Below are 27,432 nucleotides of genomic sequence, written 5' to 3'. Positions count from 1 at the left end.
TAACAAATCAAAAGGATCTTTCTAATTTGGTTTAAAATCACATCTCAGGTTTAACAGATCTTCGGTGAGTTGTGCTGTATGATTTTCTGGGATAAATCCAATTTATATTCAGTGTTGTCTCATCCAGAGAGTTTTATTCTCAGTGAGGCCCTCTCCTGGTTAAAGTCCTCACTTCTCATTTTCCATTGCATGTATCCATTATGTGTGTCACTCTACCTACACACAAAGACAGTTCATTTGAGTCTATTTACAGCCAGATGGCAGCAACCTCATCCTTTTGTAAACAGTCATAGGTCTTATTTCTGGAAGGATGATCTGTGAGTGGCAACACATAGTGTAGTGTGAGTAGTTCATTCTTCAGCTTGTATGAATGTTTTCTTTCTTTCTTTTAAAAGCAAAACAATTACAGAAACCGCTTTATTCTCAGTCAAACTGCTCTTGACAGAGTCATGAAATATAAACATAAACAAGTGCTGAGTTTGTTACATTGCTGTGCACCAACTATTCAACACTCATGAGTTAAGAATCACTGTCAACAACCTCAACAGTGAAGAGTAGTATACTTAAATATATAAAATATACAAACAGGCTAATTTAGCTTTGTCGCAATTGTGTCAATTTATACCTAAAAACAAACACTAACAATGATTGTGCGGCAAATGTTTGAGATCAGGACTGAAAAGAAAAACTAAATATACACTGTAAAAAACAATAAAAAATATAATACAAGATGCATACATTATATACAGTACACCTGCCTGTATATTGGCATTTTGTCACGATCCATTAACTGAATGATAACTTAGTTGAGAAATGAAACAAACACAAAACATGTCAAATAATAAATCAATAATTATTGCTTCATACAAAAAAGCTGAACTGATGTACTCAAGAAAAATAAAAGAACTGTCAACCTGCAAAATGACCATTTGTATATCAATTACTCACCGTGTGTTACCTTGTAGTCGTGAAGAAAACTGTTTTTCTCTAATGCCTCTACGGTGAGCGAACGATCCAATAATGGTGAACATTCTTCATGAATTGAAGTAAATGGGGACCGTGTTTAACAACAGCAAAACTATATCAAAACTCAATTATCCAGCCATATGCTCAGTACATTACAAACACATGCATTTGCACTTAAACATGACAATATAAAACACCTCCACCCACAAGTAGTACCCCTGAGTGTGCCTGAGCAATAGATTGTATAAAATAATGGATGGACGTCACCCATTGGTTTGTGGACTCATGTTTTGAAGCCTTGAGTTTGGCATTTGGGATGATGCCATCTTGGCTTTGTGCAGCCAGAAGTGACCGTATTTGGACGAGAGGCTGTAGCTGTGGAGGAGTGGAGATGCCAAAGACCGTATCTGCAGAGAGCCTCTTTCTCAAAGCAGCCAGCCCTTAATTATGCATAATTTTAAGCCTTAATAAAATGGAAAACTGGGGGGTTATATAAAAAAAATCACCCCTGTACAGTTATCATAAAGGAGGAAATTACTTATGTAGACCAAAACGGTTTCCATACCAGGCTGTAAACATGTTTATTTCTGCTGTAAAGTTGGGCATTTTAACATGGAGGTCGATGGAGATTAACTTGCTTCTGGAGCCAGCCTCAAGTGGCCATTAGAGGAACTGCAGTTTTTTTGCATGCACGTTAAACATTTTTCAGCACAGCAGGTTTTCTCTTGGCCTGAGCACACGTGTGCATATCAGAGTTCAAACACATGAGCATATCCAGGCATGCTACTCGGCCGTGAATGAGACTGTTTGTACTAACCTGTTTTAAATCATAATTTAGTGAATATGCATGTGTGTGGGGAGCACTGAGCAAATGACAGGATGAATGAGACTTGAATTATAATGCAGGAGTTGTGTGAGAGTTTGTCAGCAAATGTTTTGATATAGTCTTGCTGTTGTTAAAAGTGGTCCCTGTTTACTTCAACTCATGAAGAATGTTCACCTTTTTTGGATTCTCCGTTCACGATGGAGACATGCAAGAAGACCAGTTTTCTCCACAAAGTCAAGGTAACACGGTGAGTGACTGTTACACAAATGGTCATTTGCGAGTGAAGTATTCCTTTAAATGTAGTATTTTTGAAATTGTGGGTAAATCTCTAGTTTCTCCTCACATTCAGTGAGTGTTTTCATTGTTGTGTTCTTGAATTTGCACAACTTAAATGTGTCCATCAGACCTTTTCCAGCTCAGGCTGTAAATGTTTCGCTTGGAGAACACGTCAGGAAAGAGCTGAAAGTCATTGTTAAAATTCCATTCCTTCCAAATGTGCTGTCAGTTGTTGAATCTGTAACAATAAAAAAACAAACATGTCATTCCTTTATGCACTGCACAATAAATAAAACCTTTACAGGTTAACCCAGAGACAGTGTCGAAACTCAACCAGCACTATGTGACTTTTGGGGATCAAATTCACCTTGCTGGTTTTAAGGCACCGGAGCACTCAAAGCTATCACTCTTAGTTATATATTAGTAATGTTTATAAATTCTTGCTAACAACATCTTCGAATTGAACCCCAATATCATATGACTCATTGAATGTAAAGGAACAGTTAATGTATTAGTGCATTAGTGTCTCACCAGTTATAAAAACAGGGTAACGGGCTGATATGTTCTGGACCTGCAAACGGACCAAACATGTCAGATAGTCGGGCCGATCTCTTGACATGAGGTCACACTCATGGTACGGCATGACCTCCATAATTCCAGCTTCTTGGCACCAGTTAAGGAACTGCTTCTTCTCTTTTGCCTCTGCACTCAACCTGGATATGGGACGAGACAAAATGTTTGGATAGGCAACAATTTGATGAAAAGGCGTTTATAAAATAAACAATCAGCGTAACCACTCTGTATAATGACTGTGAAAATATAAGGAAAATATGTGAAAGAGCGTGATATATGGAATGGAAAAACATGAAAAAAGACAGACTTTTAAAACACTTGTCACCTGCTATATAGGGAAGTAAGAAATAACTGGGTTTTATTTGTAGTTATGTTTCTAAAGTTGACCCCTACCTTGCATTTTCCTTCAGTCTACGGCTGTCTCTGTAGTGCAACATCCACTTCCACTTCCCCGTTCTGCTTAGCTCTTTCAAGATTTCTGCCATTTTTTGAATGTTGCCTTAAAATTCATACAAAGATGATATTGTGAGTTAAACTGGGATAAATTATAAGGTGCTTTCATGACAACATCTTAAACAACAGTAAGCTGGTATTCAGTTAAAATTGCACATACAAAGGCTGAGGGGCTCCAGTGCTGCTCTGTCGAACATTATAAAGCCACCCCTGGTGAACAGCTCCTGATGGGTGAGATTCACGACATCATCTGGTTCGTCAATTCCAGCAAACTGCACACCTGGTGTATTCTTCAGCTCGAGCAAGCGCGGGACCTGAGGTGGTGGTGAGCAGAGTCATTAATTCATGATTATCTACTGCAAAAGTCCCATCATGATCTTCTTCACCAGCTGATCAGTTACCTCACAAATGTGCTCTGCAATGTCTTCATTCCTGAGAATGATGAGTAGAGATGAAGCACTATCCTCACTAAGGAAGAACTCGGATGGCTGTACAGCTGTGTGGCCCTCTGCTTCTAACTGTGCCTTTTGGAAATCAAGGAGAAATGACCAAAACGTTAAAAGCCATTTTCCATTAGACATTACATTAATAAAGACATGTAAAGCTGGAAATGCGTCAGCCTTGGTTTAAACACACTGGATGTCTGAATCATAACCCCATTTAAAACCATCTGTGTTTTTTTAATGATACTCCTGCCAAATTGTATGTTTTGGTTATGAAACACTCATAAGAAGATCAGAGGCTGTGATCAGTTTGGATTCAAACCAGTTATGACAGACTGAACTCATATTTACGCATCCCTTTTTAAATGTTATGATCAGAAGTTCTTTATTATTAAAAAAGGAAGAAATAAGGGCTTACGGGAAAATATCAGAAATGCTCCTTTTCTTAGCGAGGCTTATTTGTGTTTGATTAGTTTCATGTAGCTAGACCTATCTACACAGTGCTGTGTTAGCGAGTTGCGAGTGTTTGTTTTTATTTCTTTAAACCAATCGCAGTCGTCTTGGGCAGTACTAAGCCCAGGATGCTTGGATGGTGCCTTTGCAAAATAGTGTTGTGGGTGAATTTATTTTGATGAATCATTTGCACATGGTAAGGCGAGCATTGTCATTAAAATGGCACAAAAAACATTAATAGTTGTCTATCACTTTAATACAACTCTTAGTGGTAAAAAAGACAAACATAATTTGATAATCAGTGCTCAAGAGGTGAAGCATGACTATATTTTAGCTCTGGAGGAACTCACTAGACACCTTAACACCACAGATGATTTGCTGGCTATGTGACTCTTGTAGAACATTATTATGACGATATCATAGAAACTTCTGTGATGTGGAACAGATCGGTACATTGGTTAAGTCACTGTCTTTGGCACATGCTGCTGCCAGAGTTAAAAGATGTGGCCAATCAACTTTGACTGGCTGTGTCACAGAACCTACCAACATTGGGCATTAAGAGTCCCACAAGATGGAGTCTGGGCTTTTCTGACGTGCGTTCACAAGTTGTTTTATTCGTTGTAGATCTTTATGACAATTCAATGAAAGAACAAAGCAGGCATGCCTTATTGCATGATCTAAATCTTCGTCAAAACTTGCAAACTGGTGTTAGCAGTGCAACATTTCATCTTAACACTTCAAGTGCGACTTTGATATTTCGATCATAATTCTTGACCAAAAATTGCAGAAAAATATTTTAGTCAATGTTTATGTAATCTCTAGTGATTCAAATCTTAATTATATAAGCCAACCTTGGTAGTTTTGTTACATTTACGTAGACTCTGAGTAAATGCATAGAATTGCTTTCACATTAGGTAACATTAACAGTAGCTATACAAGTAAACAAGTAGACTAGTTTACTGCAGCAAGTGAACAGAAAAGAAAGAAAACAACTCACTGCAACATTGCCCTTTGAGTGACAGATTCATTGTTAAGAAATGGTCAAAGAGGTATTCCAGTCCTAAAAGTTTAGGCGTGACAGGCCACCGGAAGTTAAAGAATGTGGGAGAAACACTACATTTTGATGCCTGACCAGTATGACTAGTCATTCGAGCATAAATTACCACCCTATTCAATGTTTATCTGTTTGTCTCTGACTTTTTTTTAGATTATTTTCTGGTATTTTGCCTTTATTGGGCAGTACAGACAAAGAGTGACAGGAAAGGGGGCAGAAAGAGAGGGGGCGATATGCAACAAAAGGCCCTGGGTTGGTACTGAATTCAATCCGCCGCAGTAAGGACACAGCCTTAGCACATGGCTGTACTAAGGTGCTTTTAACAGGTGAACTAAAACTAAAATGAACAAAATCTGACTTGCAGTGACTTGCGGCATCAGAAACCAACAAAAAAAGTTGTTCTTTAAAGACAGCATGATACGAGGCCGGTTGCCTTTATAGTTTAACAGCACCCAGCGGTGTAAGGGGGAAATGCGGCAGGACAAGGATGAAAGTAAAGGCGGCAAAAGTCAGAGTGGAGCAGGTAAGTCCAACAAACACTGACTTTCACCGGAGAGAGCTGTGTTCACGTCCCACCAAACCCTGTTCTTTTTTCCTAAAACGTCAATTTGCGGTGTTGTAACAACATAGTGCGTTTATTTTGAAAAGAGATTGTATATAACGTTAAATTTCCCGTGATAACAAAATTGTATCTTAAAAAAGACAATGCACGTAACAGACAGAACTAGACACAGTGTCCCAGAACATCAACAACCAACACACCAAGGATACCTTGCACATCGTATGTGGACGTGAAAAGTCCATAACCAAGCACGTCAATATGTGACGAGGTCTGTGAGAATGTGTTTTCTGCAGGGACTGCGATAAAAGCAGTATATTTAGCCATATTTTAAAGAATTTATCATATAGATGGACAGCAGAAAAATAGCTTGTTCTACAGGGTAAGACTTGGAAGTTTGCATGAATATTTAGATTTTTTTTTCCTGTGTGAAAACGCGCTGTGGAATTGGCCGTGAAAATGTGACATGAATCCAAGTTGATTTCTAAACTCCATTAAGTAGCAGACAAACTTGTACTGGCTCCTTTTGTAGAAGGGATAAGTGTTTCGTTGTCAAAAAATGCATTTGGGGTGGTTTAGTTCAAGAATGTAGGCTATAAAAAGTATATCTTTGGAAAATTGTAGTAAACATATTTAAAGGAAATACTGCATTGGAAGTTAGTTGAAAACTTGTCTTACCTTCGTTTCCTCAAAGAAGGGATCATCTGATGTCACTAATATGTAGAATCTGTACTTTGTTTTACAGGATTTCTTCACAACTGAATTCAGTTTACTACGGAAACTCTCATCCATCTCCCTCTTCATTTGATCACAGAAGTCAAAATGGTTACTTGATTCAGTCTTCAGGTAACCTCGATCCATCTTGAAGTGCTTGGGTGTGGATGGAACCTTTCTGACAGCACAAACATCATTCATCTTTGCCTCATACAGCCTGGCACACTCTGAGGTCAGGCAAGATATCCCAGGATGTTCCATTGGGTTCCCTGTTCCTTGAGATGTTTTTTGAGAGTGAAAAGTCTTTTCTTCCTCTGTGGTGTCTGCCAGGTCTTTCCTGTCTGACATGTCTACCTTGATTTTTTGTCCAACAACTGACAGTGGATCCAAGTGTGCATTCAAGTGTTCCACTGCATCCTCCTGCTCTTCTAGACTCGAAAACTGCACAGTCACAGGACTGGCACAAGACAAGTGCAATTTGTCATGTGTGTCCATGGTGGGTCCCTTCTTACTTCTTTTCAAAAGCTGTCTCATTTGTTCTGAGAAGATAAGGCACTCCTGTTCCATTGATGCCTCAGTGATGTCATCTTGTAGGCACCTCCGAGAGACTTGCTCAAGAAAAGAATAAGGTCTCTTCCGGGTGGTGTTATAGACTGTACAGATGAGTGAGCTTTGAGGGTCGAGGAGGAGACTGTCATCAATCATGCCACCATCTTTGTAATCCGCACGTGAAGTCGATGTGTCTGAGCATCCTGTTTGATCCATCGCAATGCCCTCTTTAGTTGTTTGCCCAAATTTCTCAACTAAACTGTAGGTCATGAAACCTTGGTTTCCATCAACATGTTTAGAGGAACTTCCTGCAGATTCAAAAGACTGCACGGGGAGAGATGATGAAAGCATTTTGTTGAATTTTGAAGTGCCCCTTCCTTGGTGCTGGTAGAAAGGATCTAGACATACAGATTGAGCTTTATCTGAGTAAGACTTACTGTCAGTGACATTTGATAACCAGCTGCTTATTGAAGAATGCTCACTTGTCTCTTGCTTGTCATCATTTAGTCTTTCAGAGTTTCTCTTGTGTTTCTCTGTCTTTTTCTCCAAGAGCATTGTAGTGGGTGTGGTGTGTGTGACTACAGGGGTTTTAGTCTGTTTATTTCTGGAGAAATGTGACATTGCAGCTTTTTCAATCAGTCTGTCTATAGAGATGCTGTCTGCTTGACTTTCATCACTCTTAGATGGTTTTACTGCCATGACAGGACGCTGACTGTACGAATGTGGTTCATGACTTATATTGGTCTGTGATGTTGTCTTATGCTTATCTTGGTCAATAATGTTTGGTTTAATAGCTTGCAAACTCTCAGTAGAGGGAACGGATCTGTAGGGATGACAATAATCTTGCCCTACCGAGGCTTCCTGTAATTTATCTGTTCTTTCAAAATAGTGTTGAGGAACTGATGAGTCTGTTTTCTTAAACTGCAACTTAACACCAAGTACTTCCTCTAAGTTTCTTTTGAAAGGTGATATGAGAAAGTGACCTGTTGATTCTGTCTGTAGTTCTTGTGAGGTAGGGGCTGCCCCCATTGCTGACTTTGTATTGCTTATTTTCTGGTTGATGACATCAGCTGAGGTGTGTCTTAGGGCTAAGCAAGGGGGCATGCACTTGCTCGTAGGATTAGGGGTTTGATCAATAGAGTGTTTCATATCAGCTGTCTCAATTTGGCTGGTTTTGTCAGTGTGGCTTGATTTGGGGAGGTACTTGTCTATACTTTGCAGAACTCTTAGAGTCCTTAGCTCAAGATCAGGGTGAAGATCGCGATGAGGCATGGCATCACTGTTTACTGTAGACTTGTGACAAAGTTTGTTTTCAAGTAACATCTCATCCTTTTGAGATATCAGCCCTACATCAAGACATTTATGAGCCTTGTTTCCAGTGGTTTCACCACCACTAAAATCAGAAGCACTAGCACTTGGGCCAGAGCAAGGTAAGTACTCATATGGTTTCTCATCCATAGTTGGGGTAGAGCACCGGCCGTCATACTCATTTTCCGAAACCACTAGCTGGTTGTTTTCACTTACATGAAGAAGTGATAGTGATATTCTGCCAGCAGGTAATTCTGCCTTTTTACTGTACATTTGAGATGTACTGCACACCTCTGTGGGTAGGACAGTTTCAGGGTAGTTAGTTCCACTGATAAATGGTATTTCTTCCTGGCCCTGAACAACTTCTTCAACCTTGCCTGGTGAGGGTGAGCCATGTGGTTGTACTGTATTGTCTTCAGAGGTGTCTATTCCAATAAATGGAATTACAACCCGACCATTGATCTTTTCCAATCCATCATTTATTTTGTCAATCTGTTTGAGATCTGTTTCTTGAAATAGTGTCACTTTGGCTTCACTGTAAAGTGAATGAGACTGATGATGAAACAGCTCTTTCTCAGTTACATTATCAACCTTTTGCTCTCCCTCAAATGATTGGGTATCCCCATCTTCATGGTCATCACAACTTAGACTGAAGTTTTCCATTACTTTGATTTGGCTTCCTGTTTCAACACTGTCATTTGTCTGGGGAATAAGCCCAGCTGAGTTAGAGTCATCTAATGAACAGTTGTTCTCATCAGACATGGCTAATGCTGCCGTTTGAAGTGTCTTATCTGCCAAACAAACATCTTTTTCCAAATGTTCCTCAACTGCAGTTTCTTTAGCAATAGGCTCCATTTTTAAGGATTCTTCAGGAGATTTTTCTGAAATGGCTTGTTCGTCTGTCATCACACTGCTGGTTGCACAAAGCTGTCTCAACTGTAAATCATGGCAAGCATCTTCTTCGCTGTTGACTTGAGGTGGTTCCTCATCCAATGGTGGTTTGTGATAACACTCTATGATGCCATCCTTTACTGAGTCTGGGCCATCACACATCATAGGTACTGGTTGATCACTCAGATCACTGTCAGCTTTCACAGGTGAATCACATCTGTCTTTCTCATCAAGTCTGTCTTCTTTTCCAAGGTGATCTTCATCTTCCATCACGTTACCTGTGTTTACTTCAGAACAATCCTCATCTTCATTGACATTTTCAACCTTGCCTGGGGAAACTGCTGTAGGTTTCTCCTGAGATAACTGCTTCTCATTTTCCAGAGGACCATTGCAGAGTACACCGGATTCTGTGTTTGTTGAATCATCACCTGTATCAACAACTGTTGGAGAAGATTCTACATTGTCTTCTTGCCATGGCTTTTCTTTCACTTCCAAGTTTTCCCCCTCTTTGGAATCAATTTTATCATGCTCAACAGCATGGACCACATCGTCTGCTTCCTTTTTGGAGTCGACTTCTTCATCTGTCACAGATTTGGATGAATTCCTTTCTTGTTTTTGCACTATGCTTTTAGCTGTATGTTCTGAATTTTCAATTCCAACAGGCTCATCGTTGCATTCACATGACATGTGGCCACTTCCTGGGCCTGTCTGATTATTTTCTTGCTGACTGGATGCACTTTTAATTTCCTCTTGTTCAAGAATGAATGTTCCTTTACAAGATGGTACATCTGTATTGTCCAGACTCCCAGCTTTTTGAGAAGGGGTACAAGTCCTCTTATCCTCAAAGGTGCTTCTGACATCATTCCCCTCACTGATCTGAATCTCTGTAGAGTGCACCATCTTTTTGTAACACTAGAAAATGAAGAAGAAAACAGAATAAAAATGACATATTATCTATTACAAATGTCTTTCATTCAACTACAGGGGCACTTGCAGAGGGCAGACCCCCGCCAAGGTCAAATGCCTCATCTTACAATGTTAATCAAAGTGAAAAATAATTAGTGTATCAGCCCTGTCACACAAAATTCGTCCATGGCCCATGGTAAACCCTAAAGTTTCATGAAAATTGGACCAGTAGTTTTTCCCTAATCCTGCTAACAAACAGCAACAGAAAAACAAACTGAAAACACAACTCCCTTGGTGGACGTAATGAGGCCAGATAATTGCTGCCTGACATGTAGTCTCGCATGACCAGCCTCCCTTACTTCAGAATGGGAGTCTGGGGACATTCGTCTTTCGTTTTGTAATAGAAATGGGCAGGGATATCCAGACCATGTGATGGCGTTGCCATAGGTACAGCACGCTGTAAATCCTTAATTTCTCCAATCTTGTGGATGTTGCAGCTCTGCAATATAGCTGAATCAAATGAAATCATATACATTTTAATCTCTTCTTGCGATGCACTGAACACTTCACTTTCTGTTGTACTAGGGACAACAATTCGGGGAACAGCAATTCCGGTGTAGGCGGGTGTAAGGCAAAGCTAATCAGCCCTTGGTCGAGGAAGTATGGAAGTACACAGATTTGGATCCAATCACATCACTGCCGCTGGGAGCCAGCGCTAGTTCTATTACAACTCTCCTATGGGAATGTCCACAGACGACAGAGTCAGCCAGCGTGCTGACGTCTTCAGCGTCTGTGTAAGAGACTACCTGACATGTAGGTGCATCAGTCATAAACAAGTGGCTACCACCGGGGCTGAAAAAAATGAAGCCAATGAGGAAGTGCTAAAAACTGCAGTTCCTTTAATGGCCACCTGAGGCTGGCTCAAAAGCCAGTCAAGCCCCATAGACACCCATGTTAAAATGCCCAACTTTACAGCAAAAATTAGCATGTTTAGAGCCTCATAAAGAAAAGCAGTTTTGGTCTCTTTGGCTAATTTCCCTGTACATGACTAGTGAACAGGGAGTGAATTTTTATTTAACTCACCCATTTAAATTGTATCACTGCTTAAAGTTACGCATAATTAAGGGCATGGCTGCTTTAAGTGACAGGCTGTCTACAAGGTGTCACCACAGTCCATGAGTCAGTTCCAACCTTTCATCCAAATTCAGTCACTTTATGCTCAGAAAAACCAAATTGGGGTATGAAGGTATTCACTTTGAGTTTGCTTAATCCCTGTAGCTATCATACAGTCTGTCAGCAGCATGGATTGTGCAGTCCATCTGGGGAATTTGTGCATTACCAAAAAACGGCACAAATGTGACATGAGAGACACTGCACAGGGCTCTAGAAAAATGTACACAAACATCAATACTTATTCTGGTATATGGTTTAATATAGCGCAAACCATAAGGCGCACAGGAGGCATCTTTGCGTGGTAGGATGAACTTGCAATAGACTACCCAATAGGGGAGATTAAAAGGGATAAAGGGAGCTGATGATGTTGACCATCTCTGAAGCTCACACCTTAGTCAACTGTAAATAATTAATTTCTGCTGGACCAGAAGCATGCATCCATGTTTGAAGGTTTTACGTGGGAGCTGTGTTATCAGGGACAACAGTTTTTGTCAGAGTCTCCCATTGCAAACTGGTCCATGTATAAAGGCCAAAAAAGGAGTTATATGAAAGTTGTTCTGTGAAGGTTAAAACAGGGCATAGCCACCTTATCTGGAATGTGGAATATTTGCATCCCTGCTAAAGCCAAGCCTTGGAGAGAAGTCTACACAGGATTGCCTAGTAATTTGGCCTCACCCCATGCAGCTTTGCCAGTCTGAGCCTGAACAAAGGCAGAGCCTTTTCTGTTCTGGAGTCACTGCCCAAAAAAATTGAATAAAGGGTCTGGTACATGGTATGTTAAGTAGTAAGCAAAGGTGCAGGCCTTGTCTAGTTCAACACTAGCCACTGAAACTTGCAATCAATATGTGGAATGTCACCTTTGGTGTTGAAAGACCTGGTATTTGTCCACGAGGCAAAATGACACCAACTAGTTGGGCTCATTTCTGTGCTCGTGGATCGAAGCTGGACTCTCCTTCTTCGGAGTCGTCCAGGCTGCTGGCCTTGTGGGTGTGAGGATATTCAAGTTCTGGTTGTGTGCTCATGCATTTGAGTTTCCCCTGGGGAATTGAAAGGGGTAGTCCATTGGTTTGCACCTACGTGCCAAATAGCAATTCAGAATCTTTATATCAGATAGTGGTGGAGCCTTGTAGATTGACAGAATAAACCTAAATGGTGTAGTGAATTAAATTCTGGATGTCCATCACAGCCTAAGATTTTTCAGCATTCCAAAGGAGGCTGGAGACATGAGGTCTGAGAGCCATGTTCAAAGTCTCCAATGCAGAGACAATTGTTTGGAACTGTGGCCAAAAGGTCTGAGGGGATTTGCAGAGGAGCTTGTGACTATTCAGATGCCATATCACTGTCGGAAAACAGTGGATTCGCCCTACCAACTCACCCTATTACCTTCAGTAGTTCTTCATTAGTTGTCCATAAATTATGCTGATGATTCTAAGTCTTCTACTGTGTCGCAAGTTCACATACCTGGTCCTTATTAGTTTGTCTTTAAAGTAACAATAACATTAGAACCAAACCTGCATTGTGCTTGCCTCCTCTAGTCCCACAGATGACTTGGGTGTGTTCAACGTTTCACTAGCTTCTTTCCCATCACCGGACACAGAAGTGTCTTTTCTGTTGACTTGTGGATCTGAAGTGACAATCTCTGCCTTGGAGTTTTTCATTGACAAGTCTAAAATCAGAGGTCCTTGGTCCAAGACAGAGTCATCCTTTTTGCTGAGGTCCAAAGCTTTTGAAAATGAAGGGTCTGAAGTGTCTGTTACACTCGGGAAAGGAGCAAATGAACTGGCCTTGAGCTCAGGGCTCGGGGCTGGTACCATTCCACTGGACAATTCCAAAGAATCTCTCTCTTCTGAACATGAGTTCGAGTCAACATGAAAGAGTCTGGCTGTTGACCTGCTGTAGAACAGACCTATCCACATGTGGACGATAAGCCGGACCTCTTCACTGGTGTCTTGCATTGAGAAATCCCATGGGCTATCGAAGATGTGAGATGCACAAAAATTAGCTCTTTCAGTATAATTGTGAATCAGATCATGTCATCTGAGCTTAAAGTCAACTTTACTGACTATCACCCACATTTGACAACTAGATACAAACAAGAATAGTACTGAAGTTATGTCAAAAGATGCATCTTTTACTTTTATGTTGCAATTTCTTGTTTAAAAAGGTAACAAAACATACATACCCATGCAAGGCTCGGACAATGGTTTTATCCTTTGAGTCACTTGTAAACTTGCTGTCTAGATTAAAGTCATAGTTTTCTTTCCACTGCTTTGTGACTTGGATAGATCCATCCTTGCTAACAAAGGTACGGGATTGTCTGAACTTTCTTCTGTGCCCCATGTATCTTTTCAGGTATTCTGGAGTCCTATGGTTTTGTTCACTTCTATCATCCTGGCTGATAGATGGGTGTAGTGTATTAATTCCATCGCCATACATTGTCTGGTGATGGTGCAGCAGTCTTGTAGAACCACTTAAAGGGGATACCTGGAATGGTGTACCTGGCAAACCCAACAGTAGAGAGGAAGATGGGGGCAATGAGTAAGCATGTTCTTTAGATATCAAACCAACCAATTCACTGCCTCCCATAAGATGGCTTGGTGAAGGAGACTCAAGAGGCTGCATGGGTCTAGCAGCAGGCTGTCTAAGCAGAGCATGAAGGACTGACTCTTGTTCAGCACTGGTAACATCATTTGTAAGGTCACTTTTCTTCAAACTTGTCTCAGGTTTTCTCTCAAGTGCTGGGTCTGGTTGTGGTGGAACCTGGTCATTACTGGCACTGAGTGCCAAGTCAGCAAGTAAGTTCAAAGCATCTGTAGATGAGCAAGCACTGTTCATTTTTTCCTTATCAGTCTTGCTGATAGAATTATCCCTAGTACACTCTTTGTATTTGAGTTTTTCACTGGCAAAACAAGCTGGGGTTTGAAAATGCAACCACCCTGTGAAGACAAAACAGAGGAGAAAAAAGAGAAACTGCATGAAAATAGAAAGTAGCACATTGAAAGCATTTGAAATATACCAATGTATATCTATTAGGAAACTGTCACCAACATGTAATATATTCCATCGTTTCAAGCAACGGGATTGGTTTATTAAGCCAATAATGTTAGGTTTGGATGCAGATGCACAGGACAGGCATAATGCAGCTCAAGCAAGAGAAAAGCAAAAGCAAACTAAGAACTAGCAAAGACTTAACTAGCGCAAGTATAGCATGCTGAGGACAGTTGCAAAGGTGACAGATCCGAGACAGGGTCAGTCAGTTTCAATGTCATACACAATACTGAAGAGATTTTACACATCATGCACAAAAAACAAGCATTCCAAATTTCAGAATTTTGAAATAGGACTTACATTTCTTTCTAACATATTCTGTAGAGATGCCTTGATGCTTTTTTAGCATTTTAATCCTTCCCCTTCTTGGAAAGATTGAAGGAGGCCTTTGTATGATTTGAGGTTGTTTGTCTAGAATGGTTTGTTCTTGTGTATCTGATGAGTCTTTCCTTTGTTGAGTGTCCTGACCTTCAGTTTTCTGTATTCTATCTGGTGTCGCTTTAGGGGTAAGGCCAAGGGCATATGCAAAAAGAGGGTCAACTGACAGCATCTTTGAAACTTCCTTGACATACACATTGGTATCCTGGACACTTGTAATTGCATAATTAGTCTTCAGCATCCCAGTATCTGAGTCAATTTTGCCCTTCTTCAGACAAGGCTCGGTGTCTTTGGCAGTATCTGCAGGTCTTTCCTCTGATGCAAGGTTATCAGTTTTTCTCTTTCCTCTTAGAAGAACTGATTTTAATTTACTTAACAGAAATTCACCTTTTGTAGCACACTTTGCTGGGGAGAGGGTATCAGTGCGTTTTTCCTGAACTGCTTCTGAGGAAGGAGTTGATGTGCCATCAGTCTTTGAAGAATGCACACTACTCTCTTGATTCAAAGTCAATGAACCATTGTCATCATCTGACGGTCTCACAATGCTGTGTTCAGAATTGACATCACTGACATTTTGAAGACGGTTCCCTCTATCCTTAGATGTTGTGGCCTCTGTTTCATCCACTGCTGTCTCTGGAGCTGTGCTAGACTTGTACTCCATTTCGACTGCGCAATGAGCATTCTCTGAAGCACTGATCGACATTTTACTTTGGCACTCTTCATCTTTTTTAGGCTGAAGCTTATCCTTTAAAGACTTAATTTGATCAGCAATATCTGCAGAACCATGGGGAACCAAGATTCTTCCACATTCACTGATGATCGGCTTCAAGTCCCAGCGTTCCGTTTTTTTTCTCAGAGGACAAGCTGCAAGTTCCATTAGAATGGTGTTTTCCAAAGTCTGCTTTCCCGCGTCAGATTTTTTCTCCTCTTGTACTGCTAAACCAACATTTTTTGACAATGATTTTCCAAATATGCGCCTTCCCCTTTGTATTTTCCTTCTACCAATATCTGAGGGATTACTCAACTCTTGTTGGGCTGATGATTCCTTGGCCTGGCCTTCCAACTGACTGTTCAAGTTGTCATACTCCACTGGTGTTTTGAATTTTTTCAAACTGGGAGTCTCAAGGCAAACTTTTGATACTTTCTTCCGACCTCTGTAATAACCCCTGCGTAATTTCCTCCGTTTTGTTTTTGTGAGATTGGTGACCTCAGGGCAGTCCAAAACCTTTTTGGTTGTAACAGTGTCATCATTCAGAGAGTTCACTTCTGCCGTTTGCAATTTGGCCGCTGGAAAACCAGAAAGCTGAAAGTCATTATGCTTTGTTGCAGACACCGTACTGATCATACTTATACTCTCATCAGTGACAGTTCGTTCTGCCGAAGTGATGCTGACAATCAGCTCTGCAGGAAGGTCATCTGATGTAGGGGGAGTCAGAAGATTTCTTGCCCCCTTATCCGTTGTGATCAGCACAGTCAGATCAGATTTGCCAGTGTCTTTTGTAACATCTCCAGCTTGCAAATCATCTGGTACAACATTCTGAGGTGCAGGTATTAAGTCTTTTTGTGCTTCAGCACTTGTTATATCCCTGTCCACAGATGTTGTACCATCTTGCAAATCATCTGGTATAACATTCTGGGGCAAAGGTGTTACGTCTACTTGTGCTTCAGCACTTGTTATACCATTGTCCACAGATATTGTACCATCTTGCAAATCATCTGGTATAACATTCTTGGGCACAGGTGTGATGTCTTCTTGTGCCTCAGCACTTGTTATACCACTGTCCACTGATGTTTCAATGTTTACAGGAGATCTCTGACCTGTCAGCTTGTCTTCTAACTCCATACTAACAGGATTGGCTGGTGCCTCCTCAGGAGACGACAGACAGATGTAGACATCATCATCAAGGTCTTCCATTCGCTCCTCTTGTCCGGCTGCCAGGATTTCAGAAGCCTTTGACACTGGCAGTTGAAAAGAGACTGGCTTGCTCAGGTATGACCTGAAGCTCTGCCATGCCCTGTTAGTCCACTCTGGGGAAGAATAGAGGTGCTTGTGAGCATCCAGCACATCATACTGATCTGGAAAGATGCTGATTTCCCTTGAGGGACTTGCCAACCCAGGATTTATCAGAGCTGCGTAACTCTGCATATGCTGCGCCAAGACTTCACACAGCTCTTCATCTGGATAAATGGGGTTTTTCTCAACCTCACCCTCTGCATAACTTAGTACTGGTAGAATCCGCAGGATTTCAGATGACATGGCAGGCCTTTTCTGTTCAGATTTTGTGCCTGAAAAATCAAGAAAGAGTACTTGTTTTTGATCTCTGCTTTTTTCAACATATCAAATGAAAATATCCACTAATACACACATGTTGTATTCACCTCTTTGTATAACTTGTGAGACTGGAAACACAAACATGCCTTGCAGGACATCAGTACTGGACCCAGTATCTGGAAAAAAACACAAATGTACTGCATGTGGCTGACATAAAGATGAATCATGGTTGTAAAGAAAGTTAGAATTTTCCAAGTTTTGTCATACACTGACAACAAAATAATGTCATCATTTTCATATCTTACCATCATATGTGAGGAAATGGGATGAGTGCAACAGGATAAGAAAACCACCATCATTCAGCTGAATGGTGAGAGCCTGTGCATATATGAGAAAGTTTGTTAGAGTTTTTGGATGTTGGACAAGAAGTAAAATTAAACTTCAAAAAAAACATTATCATGCAGTGCATACTGATATAAAAAGTAGACCAACTGTTGTAAGGCAAAGGAAATTGCCAGTGCCATAACTATTGACTAGACAATTTACAGACAATGACTTGTAATTTTAACAATCAATTAATTGTTTAAGTCATTCTTTGATAAAAACAAAACAAAAAACAATCATTTCCTTGATACATTTGTAAAAATGTAAATGTTTGCTTAGTTTTCTGCATTTCATATCTTTCTGACTCTTAGCCACACTGAAAAAAACACAACTTTGGGCTCTGATGAATTGTGATTGGTATTTGTGATTATACCAATCACAATTCATCAGAGCCCAAAGTTGTGGGTTTTTTTTTCAGTGTGGCTAAGAGTCAGAAAGATATGAAATGAAATATTTGTGATTATCTCCTCCGAGAACCGTCACCTTATCGTGGTGGAGGAGTTTGAGTGCCCTAATGACCCTAGGAGCTATGCTGTCGGGGGCATTTTGCCCCTGGTAGGGTTTCCCATGGCAGATTGGTTCTGGGCGAAGGGTCAGACGAAGAACGGTTCAAAAGACCCTTCATGATGGACACGAACAAGGACACATGTACCCGGCCCGGAGGGTTACCGGGGCCCCGCCCTGGAGCCAGGCCTGGGGTTGGGGCCCGTGGGCGAGCGCCTGGTGGTCGGGCCTTCGCCCATGGGGTCCGGCCGGGCCCAGCCCGAACCGGCTACATGGGCTCGTCCCCCTGTAGGCCCACCACCCACAGAGGGATCCAGAAGGGTTCGGTGCAATGTGGATTGGGCAGCAGACCAAGGCGGGGGCCTTGGCGGTCCGATCCTCGGTTACAGAAGTTGGCTCTTGGGACATGGAATGTCACCTCTCTGGCGGGGAAGGAGCCGGAGCTTGTGGAAGAGGTTGAGCGCTACCGGCTAGATATAGTCGGCCTCACCTCGACACATAGTTCCGGGTCTGGAACCCTAGTCCTTGAGAGGGGTTGGACTCTCTCCTTCGCTGGAGTTGCTCCGGGTGAGAGGCGGAGGGCCGGGGTGGGCTTCCTGATAGCCCCCAGACTCTCTGCCTGTACGTTGGGGTTTACCCCGGTAGACGAAAGGGTTGCTTCCCTGCGCCTTCGGGTCGGGGAACGGGTCCTGACTGTTGTCTGTGCTTATGCACCGAACAACAGTTCAGAGTACCCACCCTTTTTGGAGTCCCTGGGACGGGTGCTGGACAGCGCCCCGACCGGGGACTCCATTGTTCTGCTGGGGGACTTCAACGCTCACGTGGGCAATGACAGCGGGACCTGGAGGGGCGTGATTGGGAGGAACGGCCTGCCCGATCTGAACCCGAGTGGTGTTCAGTTATTGGACTTCTGTGCGGGTCGCAGTTTGGCCATAACTAACACCATGTTCAAACATAAGGATGTCCATCGGTGCACGTGGCACCAGGACAGCCTAGGTCGCAGGTCAATGATCGACTTTGTAGTCGTATCATTTGACCTGCGGCCATATGTTCTGGACACTCGGGTGAAGAGAGGAGCAGAGCTGTCAACTGATCACCACCTGGTGGTGAGTTGGATCAGATGGTGGGGGAGGACGCCGCGCAGACCTGGCAGGCCCAAACGAACAGTGAGGGTCTGCTGGGAACGCCTGGCGGAAGAACCTGTCCAGATGATCTTCAACTCCCACCTCCGGGAGAGCTTCGACCGCGTCCCGAGGGCAGAGGGGGACATTGAGTCCGAATGGGCCTTGTTCCGCTCTGCCATTGTCGAGGCGGCTGTTGTGAGCTGTGGCCGCAAGGCCGCTGGGGCCAGTCGCGGCGGTAATCCCCGAACCCGCTGGTGGACACCAGAGGTGAGGGGAGCCGTCAGGCTGAAGAAGGAGGCCTACAGGGCATGGTTGGTCTGTGGGTCTCCGGAAGCAGCTGACGGGTACCGGCGGGCCAAGCGGAGCGCAGCAGCGGCAGTCGTTGAGGCAAAAACTCGGGCGTGGGAGGAGTTCGGTGAGGCCATGGAGGAAGACTATCGATCGGCTCCAAAGAGGTTCTGGCAAACCGTCCGGCGCCTCAGGGGGGGAAGGCGGCAACTTGCTCACACTGTTTACAGTGGGGGCGGGGAGCTGCTGACGTCAACTGAGGACATTGTCGGGCGGTGGAAGGAATACTTTGAGGAGCTCCTCAATCCCACCAACACGTATTCCAGTGAGGAAACAGAGACGGGGGTCTCGGGGGCGGGTCGTCCAATTTCTGGGGCAGAAGTTGCTGAGGTAGTGAAACAACTCCGAGGCGGCGGAGCCCCGGGGGTGGATGAGATTCGTCCTGGATATCTCAAGGCTCTGGATGTTGTAGGGCTGTCCTGGCTGACACGCCTCTGCAACATTGCGTGGACATCGGGGGCAGTGCCTCTGGAGTGGCAGACCGGGGTGGTGGTTCCCATTTTCAAGAAAGGGGACCAGAGGGTGTGTTCCAACTACAGGGGGATCACACTCCTCAGCCTACCCGGTAAGGTTTACTCCAGGGTGCTGGAGAAGAGGGTCCGGTCGATAGTTGAACCTCGGATTGAGGAGGAGCAATGTGGTTTTCGTCCCGGACGCGGAACCGTGGACCAGCTCTTTACCCTCGCCAGGGTGCTGGAGGGGGCATGGGAGTTTGCCCAACCAGTCCACATGTGTTTTGTGGATTTGGAGAAGGCTTACGACCGTGTCCCCAGGGGCATCCTGTGGGGGGTGCTCCGGGAGTATGGGGTTGGTGGCCCCTTGCTAAGGGCCATCCAGTCCCTGTACCAAAGGAGCATGAGTCTGGTTCGCGTGGCTGGCAGTAAGTCGGACCTGTTCCCGGTGAGGGTTGGACTCCGCCAGGGCTGCCCTTTGTCACCGGTTCTGTTCATAACTTTTATGGACAGAATTTCTAGGCGCAGCCGAGTGGTGGAGGGTGTCAGGTTCGGTGACGGGAGGATCTCGTCCCTGCTTTTTGCGGATGACGTGGTCTTCCTAGCTCCATCGAACAGTGACCTCCAGCTCTCGCTGGGGCGGTTCGCAGCCGAGTGTGAAGCGGCTGGGATGAGAATCAGCACCTCCAAGTCTGAGGCCATGGTCCTCAGCCGGAAAAGGGTGGATTGCCCACTCCAGGTCAGGGGGGAGGTCCTTCCTCAGGTGGAGGAGTTTAAGTATCTCGGGATCTTGTTCACGAGTGAGGGTAGGATGGAGCGGGAGATTGACAGGCGGATTGGGGCGGCGTCAGCAGTGATGCAGGCGCTTAACCGGTCCGTTGTGGTGAAGAGGGAGCTTAGCCAGAAAGCGAAGCTCTCGATTTACCGGTCGATCTACGTTCCAATCCTCACCTATGGTCACGAGCTCTGGGTAGTGACCGAAAGAATGAGATTGCGAGTGCAAGCGGCCGAAATGAGTTTCCTCCGCAGGGTGGCTGGGCTCAGCCTTAGGGATAGGGTGAGGAGCTCAGACATCCGGGAGGGACTCGGAGTAGAGCCGCTGCTCCTCCACATCGAGAGGAGCCAGTTGAGGTGGTTCGGGCATCTGGTAAGGATGCCTTCCGGACGCCTCCCTTGGGAGGTGTTTCGGGCATGTCCAACCGGAAGGAGACCTCGGGGCCACCCCAGAACACGCTGGAGGGATTACATCACCCAGCTGGCCTGGGAACGCCTTGGGGTTCCCGCGGAAGAGCTGACGGAAGTGTCTGGGCTTCTTTGCTGAGGCTGCTGCCCCCGCGACCCGGACCCGGATAAGCGGAGGACGACGAGTACGACTAGTACGATTTGTGATTATTTTTTTTTACATTTTATAGCATGACTGACTATGGCCTACAAACTCTGAAAGGTTGATAACAAACAGGAACTCACAAGATCTTTCTCCTTGATCTCCCGCAGAAGCAGAGAGAGTGATTTGGTTTCTTCTGCCTCGAAAGAAACCAGCTCACACAGGGTGCAGTACAAGCCGTCCAGAAAGACTGAAAGACAGCAAAAAGTATATCTAAGAATTGTGTCGAGACACTCCTTGAAAATGTAAATCCTGTGCAACAAGGCTGGTTTTTTTTCCCCTCAACATTTTCTAACAGCACACCTTCACCAGAGTAGCAGGTTTCAAAGACAGCCCTTGGCAACAGCTTTCTCAAATCTACCATGGAAATGGCTCTGTCAATTTTCACCACTGGTGGCCTTAAATGGAAAAATAAGACAAAGCACAGAAAATAGGTTATATAATCTTAATTGTTAGACAGTTAAGAATAAAAAAGCATCTGTAATGTCTATGTGCACATTGTAACTTACAGTTCTGCAGGGATCAAGGCCCCTGCTGTAGACCTCAGCCCAACATCATAGAACTGGGTGCCTATTTGAAGCTGACCCTTCCACGGGAAGTAATGAAGAACTGGGGGCAAAAAAAATCAAATAAGTACATTGATATACTGTAGGTGTAAGAATATTTTATTAATATATTGCCAAATATTTATTACAATGACATATTTTTTTAAACAGTGGGACATATGAGCTGTTTATTGGGTTGATCTACCTTATGGCAGTGCTATTTTGTTTCTTTTTGAAAGCAATATGTTTAAAGAAACACAACTATGCTATTAATTACATGTTACTTACCAAGTTTTTTCTTCTCACTGAAAAGAGAAATAAGGAAACAACAAATCAATATGATTTAACTACCCTCAGTTTGTATGAATTGGTATTTGGTCATGTAAATGTAGTGCTGTGGCGATACAGTACCTTTTCTCCTGTGGTGCAGCAAAAGTTGCTTTGGTATCCGTATATGAAAATGATACAATGGCAAAAGGACAGGCAGCGCTGGGAGATTGAGTTGTTGCCTTGCTTTCATTATCTAGCCGCTCATACATGTAATACTGCAAGGACAAAACAAGAGGCACTTGAGCTGCCTGGTGTCTCTGCAATTTTACCCTCTTAACATGCACTCATCCATTAATGTACTCAACAATAATGCACCCACAAGGATGCATCTACACACAGACAGATAAGACAGAAACACAGTTTCATCGCTAGTCACATGTCTCTTCTCACCTGGGTTCTCTCGAAGGCAAGAAAGGAGCTGGTATTGGCAGACACTGAAGGCAACTGTTCTGACACGTGACAGTCAAACCCCACAGTGGGCACGGTGAAATTCTGGGTGTAGTTCTCTACAACCTTTTTAACTCTACCCTGTTGGTGATGCAAAAAGACAGTGTTGTTGTTAATTATTTTCTTTGAGCAAAAACACAACGCCTCAGACAAATATTTCACAATTGCTCTTCTTCAGTACCTTTGTCAGCCTGATGATGGCAATGTATCCAGATTTTCCATGATACCAGCGATTTTGATCCAAACAGTCAGAGTACATTGATATGTAAACACCTGAGTGAACACAGAAAACTTTCATTTAGTGTGTGTTCGATTAAAAATAAATACAGGGAGGGTCACTTATCAAGATTTGAGGAAACCATAAAAAAGCTACAATTATTAACTCATGACTTCAAAGTGTCTTTACAGACAACTGACACTCCTACAGCAGCAAGGCCACACCTTGAAAGATGAATGTGTCACAGCTGTCAAGGGCGCACTACACCATTAACAGCTATCTGAATGACCTTATTCCTGCAGTTGAACATGAACGCCAAACAATGTTACACTATGTTCTTGTACAGAATATTTTAGATAAGTGATAATACATACATTTCTCTATGCTTACCAACAAGAGAAAGGAACCCTATAGATACTTTAGGCTTCTTTTACACAGACTAGATCTCACACTCAAAATCAAGCTCTTAATTCTCAGTTCCCACAAAGCAAATCAATAAACTTTATTGATTCCACAAGGAGAAAGTGTAGTCTCCCATCAGCAGAAAATACCTCTAATGGCCACCAGATACTAGGACTTTAATAGTTACTTTCACTTCTTCTACTGTCTCTTGGTGAAAATTAAAATTACTGACAGGAGTCCAACATGAGCTGGCTGAAGGACAAAGGGCGGGTGTTGCTGCTTCCTCATTTAAGGCCACATTTACAGGCCTGTTCATGTCTTACAACATAGTGTACTTTCTGAGGTGAAGCATGAGACAATTATGGCAAGAAGAAAAAAAAGTCAAGTTATTGTCAATCATGCTTTAGAAAGACACAAAAGCACTACGCACAGTATAATTAAATAATCACAATGTAATGGCATCTGAATGGGGATAGATAAGACACTTTAAGGGATACTTTGCAGATTTTTTTAACTAGCTTCATAACAATGTGGGCAGTATGTGTAAATGAACTGTTGTAAACCTCCCTCCATCTTACCAGCAGCCAGATTGGCCTGCCCATCTCTCAGGTCAAACTGGCGTTTTTTGTCATCCTGTAGATTTTTGCTGGCTTGAACTACAAATTGCACTTTTTTGAATGCTTCCCACCACAGAGGCAGAGAATAGAGAGTGGTGCATGAATGAGTCCTAAAACCAGGAGGTGAGTTAGCATTTTAGCACTCCATGTTCACTCCTCTTGTAGTCAGTGGGTTTTTGTTTGGATGTCTGAAATAAGATCTGTGCTTTACACAAGCTTAAGAGACTTTCACGTTTTGTTCTATGACATAAAATGACATAAATACCCCCTTGTGAATTTTTAAACTGTAAGGTGTCTTAAAAATGGCGGCTGCTAAAAGGTGGCTAACTGAGACTACAGAATGTTGTCACTTTGAACATAGATTTACAAATGCATTGCGGTGGTGACATTAAGTCATGCGACTGTGGTGTAGTTTGTTTTTAGCCAAATGTTAGCAATTGCATTTACGCTTTAAAAATTACATAAGTGGTCAATTTGCGAAGATTATCTTGCTGAACAAAACGTGTAAGAATCATAAACTCTTGTTTGCCACAAAGATTATTTTCTACAATACTCTAAAATCCAATGGAAAAATCCCACTGGCTTTTTGAAGAGGGAACTAGGGTGACGCCAACGTCCGTGTCGGCCTACAAAAAAACAAACAAAAAAAACTCTATAGTATCAGATTGAGAGAGAGACCCATTGCTCCCTCTCAAACTCAGACCAAACTCAGATCAAGCAGTAAAACTAGGCACTGCTGATCAAATATAAACCAAGATTCTGTTACTGTATTGCCTATTTCTCGCCTAAAATATCTTCTGAAACATATTTTTGTGCACTGTTTGGCTGTAATACAAAAAATTCTGAACAGGAAGGAGGCGCCATAATATTTCCTGTATTGTAAAAATGGAGGCTGAAAAAGCTGAGATCAAATGTTGAAACTCAGCAGGGCTGATAAAATATGCACCAAGATTCTGTTACTTCTGGTCCAGTGCAGCGCAGTGCATTCTGGGAGTTGTAGGTTTTCTACCTCCTGAGCAAAAGCAAAGGCCACAGCCCTTTTCCTGTTGTTTTTTTCTCTGGTCATGGTCATGTAGCACCAATGTCAAAAGTATTTGTGTCTTTCTACAGCACAGACAGCCTAGTTTTATGAAAAGACCATCTTTCAAGCAGTGAAATATGTTTTTAACAATGAGCAACATTCAGGTAAGATCTCTCTGGTACAGATAAGGTCTCTCAGGTTGCAATTCTGAACGTAGGAGGCTAAACAAAGAGCCAATAACTGGTTTGGTAAGTTCGGTGTGGCCTTTATACTCCCCTGCAAGCTTTGTGCTGACAAAGTGAAGAAAGTTACGACATATTTGAAGAAAAAAAAAAAACTAGCTGTATGACCTTCCCAGATGTCTCTGTCTCTTTCAGCCATTTAAAATGCAGTCATACTGTTAAGAATGAGTGCGTCTGTTATGAGAAGGTATAACACCATTGCAATCTGCACAGGAACTAAAACATATCAAAACAGGCAGAGTGAGACGCACAACACAGATTAACCCTGTGCAACATTCAATTACAGGTGACACAGTGGAGCTCTTGTTTCATGTGCCACTCCAGTGTGATTTTACACCACGGTACACAGAGAAAACAAGGACTTTGACCAATGTTTATCACAGCCTAAAGCAGGCCGAGAGATATTAGACAGGATCTCTGAGAGGAAACATTTTAAATGTGTAGTCACAAAGAAATCATAGGAGTACTTGTCACAGTTAAATGAGATCCATGTTACAGTGCACAGTCACACACATAGTTAACTTCTTTCTGCCTTCGACACAATGCATATCCTGAACTCAACAGTTTCTGTTTCACAACAGAAATTCTTCCACTTTCATTTATAGACATTCATACAGCTATTTAAGTTGCTTTCACTTTCAGAGGCAGGGGAGCACCAGACACTCAACATGGACTATTCCTTTGCTTGATCTGCACTACAGACAGGACAGGGTGCATGCATGGGCAGTGTCCTGGATAAGGCCATCAAGGTAATAACTTTGAATAAAATACTTCAAATAAATGACAAAGACTTGATGTAGTTCTTTGAATTTTTTAAACAAGTCTCCACTGAGTATATCTGAGTTACATGCTACACAAACTCTTGTGTACAAACCTTAACTTGGTGTTTTCACTATTGCATTTTGGTCACGCCTGAGCTGACCATACTGAAATGTCAATGTCATTGTGATCACACTACTGGTTGACACAGTGACAGTACGAGAGGTCGGGGGGGGGGGGGCGCTCAACTCATCATAATTTACCATTTGAAGGATCTCCCAGCGTCGTACATGTGCTGTTTCCAGTAAGCACACCGGTTTCTCCAAGCGCATTAGCCTTTAAACAAATAAAAATATTAATATCAGCAACATCAGCGAGATTTGTTGGAGCATGTTTTTGTCTCAAGTGTGCCAGCGTCTCAAGTGTTTTACCTTGTTGACATCATCAAACAGCAAAAACCCATAGGACTCCTTCAGGTCCTCCTCTGAGTATCCTGCTTCTCTTCTATTTTCTCGGAAAGCATAATACTACCACGAAAGAAGAAATCAGATTGGGAGCTGTCAATGTCATGTTTGAAGCTCCTCTCATAGCATTAAAGGGCAGTTCCTATGTTCATGCAGTCATTTTATTCTTGGCCAAGGCTTTTCAAATACAGGATATAATATAAAATCACTGCTAGTGGTGAAAGGATACAGTAATTGAAATAAGGGTGTGTTCTGGATATTTAAAAGGCATTAAAAAACCTGTGCAGCTGTTGATTACATGTGCACACATTTAAGGTTAACCATTACACATGGCTTAATGTTTAATGCCATCTAATGTTGGGACATGAGGAATAGGATGTGGACTGACCTTTTCTTCCAGTGCTGAATTCTTTACCAGGACAGCAGACTTGTATCTGAAAGACTGCTTTGACTCCTCATACAAGTACGCACTTTTGAGTGGAGCCAAAATGTTGTTTTGAAAGACGACAGAAGTTTCTGAGACAGGTACTAAAACACCTAAAAGTGGACACAAATGCAAACTTTAGCACAATATACACGCCATAATGGCGAAATTACAACAAACTGCGTTTTCGTTTTTCAGCTGGGGGAAAAGTTTCCGAATTATTTCACAAGGCTGGGACTGTTTGTACTGAGAGACACGACACCTTATCTACGCGTCCCTTTTCTGTCTAATCACGCATCAACGGCAGCTCTATACCTCTTCTAGCTATGCGTAGAAGGAAATAAACATCCAACCTATGTTTTCTTGTTAACCCTAAAGTGAAAGTTACACGAGGGCATTACAAAAAAAGCCAGTCACCTTTACTCGAGGCACCACCATTCCCACTTTCCATTGCTGAGCACTTATGAAATCTGTCGTTTTCCCTTTGCCCATCCGTGGAAACAGCTGTGTCTGGTTTTAAACATAACAACAGAATAATAAAGTCCCATGTATCCTGGGTCCAGAAAACCTTTAGTAACTTGAGCTCTCGCCGCAGTTTCAACAGACATATTAATGCGACAACCAGGAAGTTACAAAATAAGCGACAGTCCGAACACGTAGGCACAAAAATATCCACTTAAATCCACTTTTATCGTTTCACGGGTGGTAAATCCGTTAATGTGAATAAATATCTTCAGTGTTCGTGTGGGGGGGATCGCCGCATGTAGAGTCCGTTTCGAAAAAGAAACAGAAACCTATCGACGCAAAAGCATCCATCTTGAAAGTCTACACCAAACTGGTGGTGGTGAGGCAGTTGTTGAAGCTAGTCTGCGCCTGCGGTTCACTTCTACTGTGTGTGTGTGTGGGGTGTGTGTGTGAGTGTGTTT

At 42.8% G+C, this 27,432-nt stretch overlaps 1 protein-coding gene across 2 annotated transcripts; it reads right to left on the bottom strand.

Annotated features, from left to right (window-relative positions):
• Window positions 1-403: 403 nt before the first annotated feature.
• tasor2 (transcription activation suppressor family member 2) lies at window positions 404-27,352 on the bottom strand. 2 transcript variants are annotated; one of them, XM_050073996.1, is made up of 22 exons: window positions 26,924-27,352; window positions 26,471-26,619; window positions 26,050-26,145; window positions 25,882-25,954; window positions 22,542-22,633; window positions 22,304-22,441; window positions 21,995-22,128; window positions 21,872-21,888; window positions 21,548-21,647; window positions 21,342-21,436; window positions 21,122-21,228; window positions 17,148-17,220; window positions 16,950-17,018; window positions 14,493-16,856; window positions 13,327-14,080; window positions 12,656-13,115; window positions 6,282-9,977; window positions 3,496-3,618; window positions 3,255-3,408; window positions 3,035-3,140; window positions 2,600-2,781; window positions 404-2,306 (listed from the first exon to the last, which is right to left on the bottom strand). In XM_050073996.1, the coding sequence occupies exons 1-22, from the start codon at window positions 26,955-26,957 to the stop codon at window positions 2,209-2,211; spliced, it is 9,114 nt and encodes a 3,037-aa protein (XP_049929953.1). In that variant the 5' UTR covers window positions 26,958-27,352; the 3' UTR covers window positions 404-2,208. The 2 variants fall into 2 exon arrangements, with proteins under 2 accessions (XP_049929953.1, XP_049929954.1); XM_050073997.1 differs by having other exon boundaries at window positions 13,327-13,642.
• Between the last annotated feature and the right edge of the window lie 80 nt (window positions 27,353-27,432).

The sequence above is a fragment of the Epinephelus moara genome, chromosome 20, assembly GCF_006386435.1.
Source record: "Epinephelus moara isolate mb chromosome 20, YSFRI_EMoa_1.0, whole genome shotgun sequence".
In the NCBI taxonomy this organism is placed as follows: Eukaryota; Metazoa; Chordata; class Actinopteri; order Perciformes; family Serranidae; genus Epinephelus; species Epinephelus moara.
Note: the sequence above shows the minus strand (reverse complement) of the source record. Positions and strands in the feature narration are given on the sequence as shown.

Bases quoted from the DNA above. Each gene is read 5' to 3' on its own strand.
- tasor2 (XM_050073996.1), bottom strand. From the start codon at position 26,957: ATGGAAAGTGGGAATGGTGGTGCCTCGAGTAAAG. The intron at 22,442-22,541 runs GTACTGAAGAAG...CATCACCAACAG, and splicing joins CCATCATCAGGCTGACAAAG to GGTAGAGTTAAAAAGGTTGT. The intron at 21,437-21,547 runs GTAAGTTACAAT...TTTCCATTTAAG, and splicing joins GCCTTGATCCCTGCAGAACT to GCCACCAGTGGTGAAAATTG.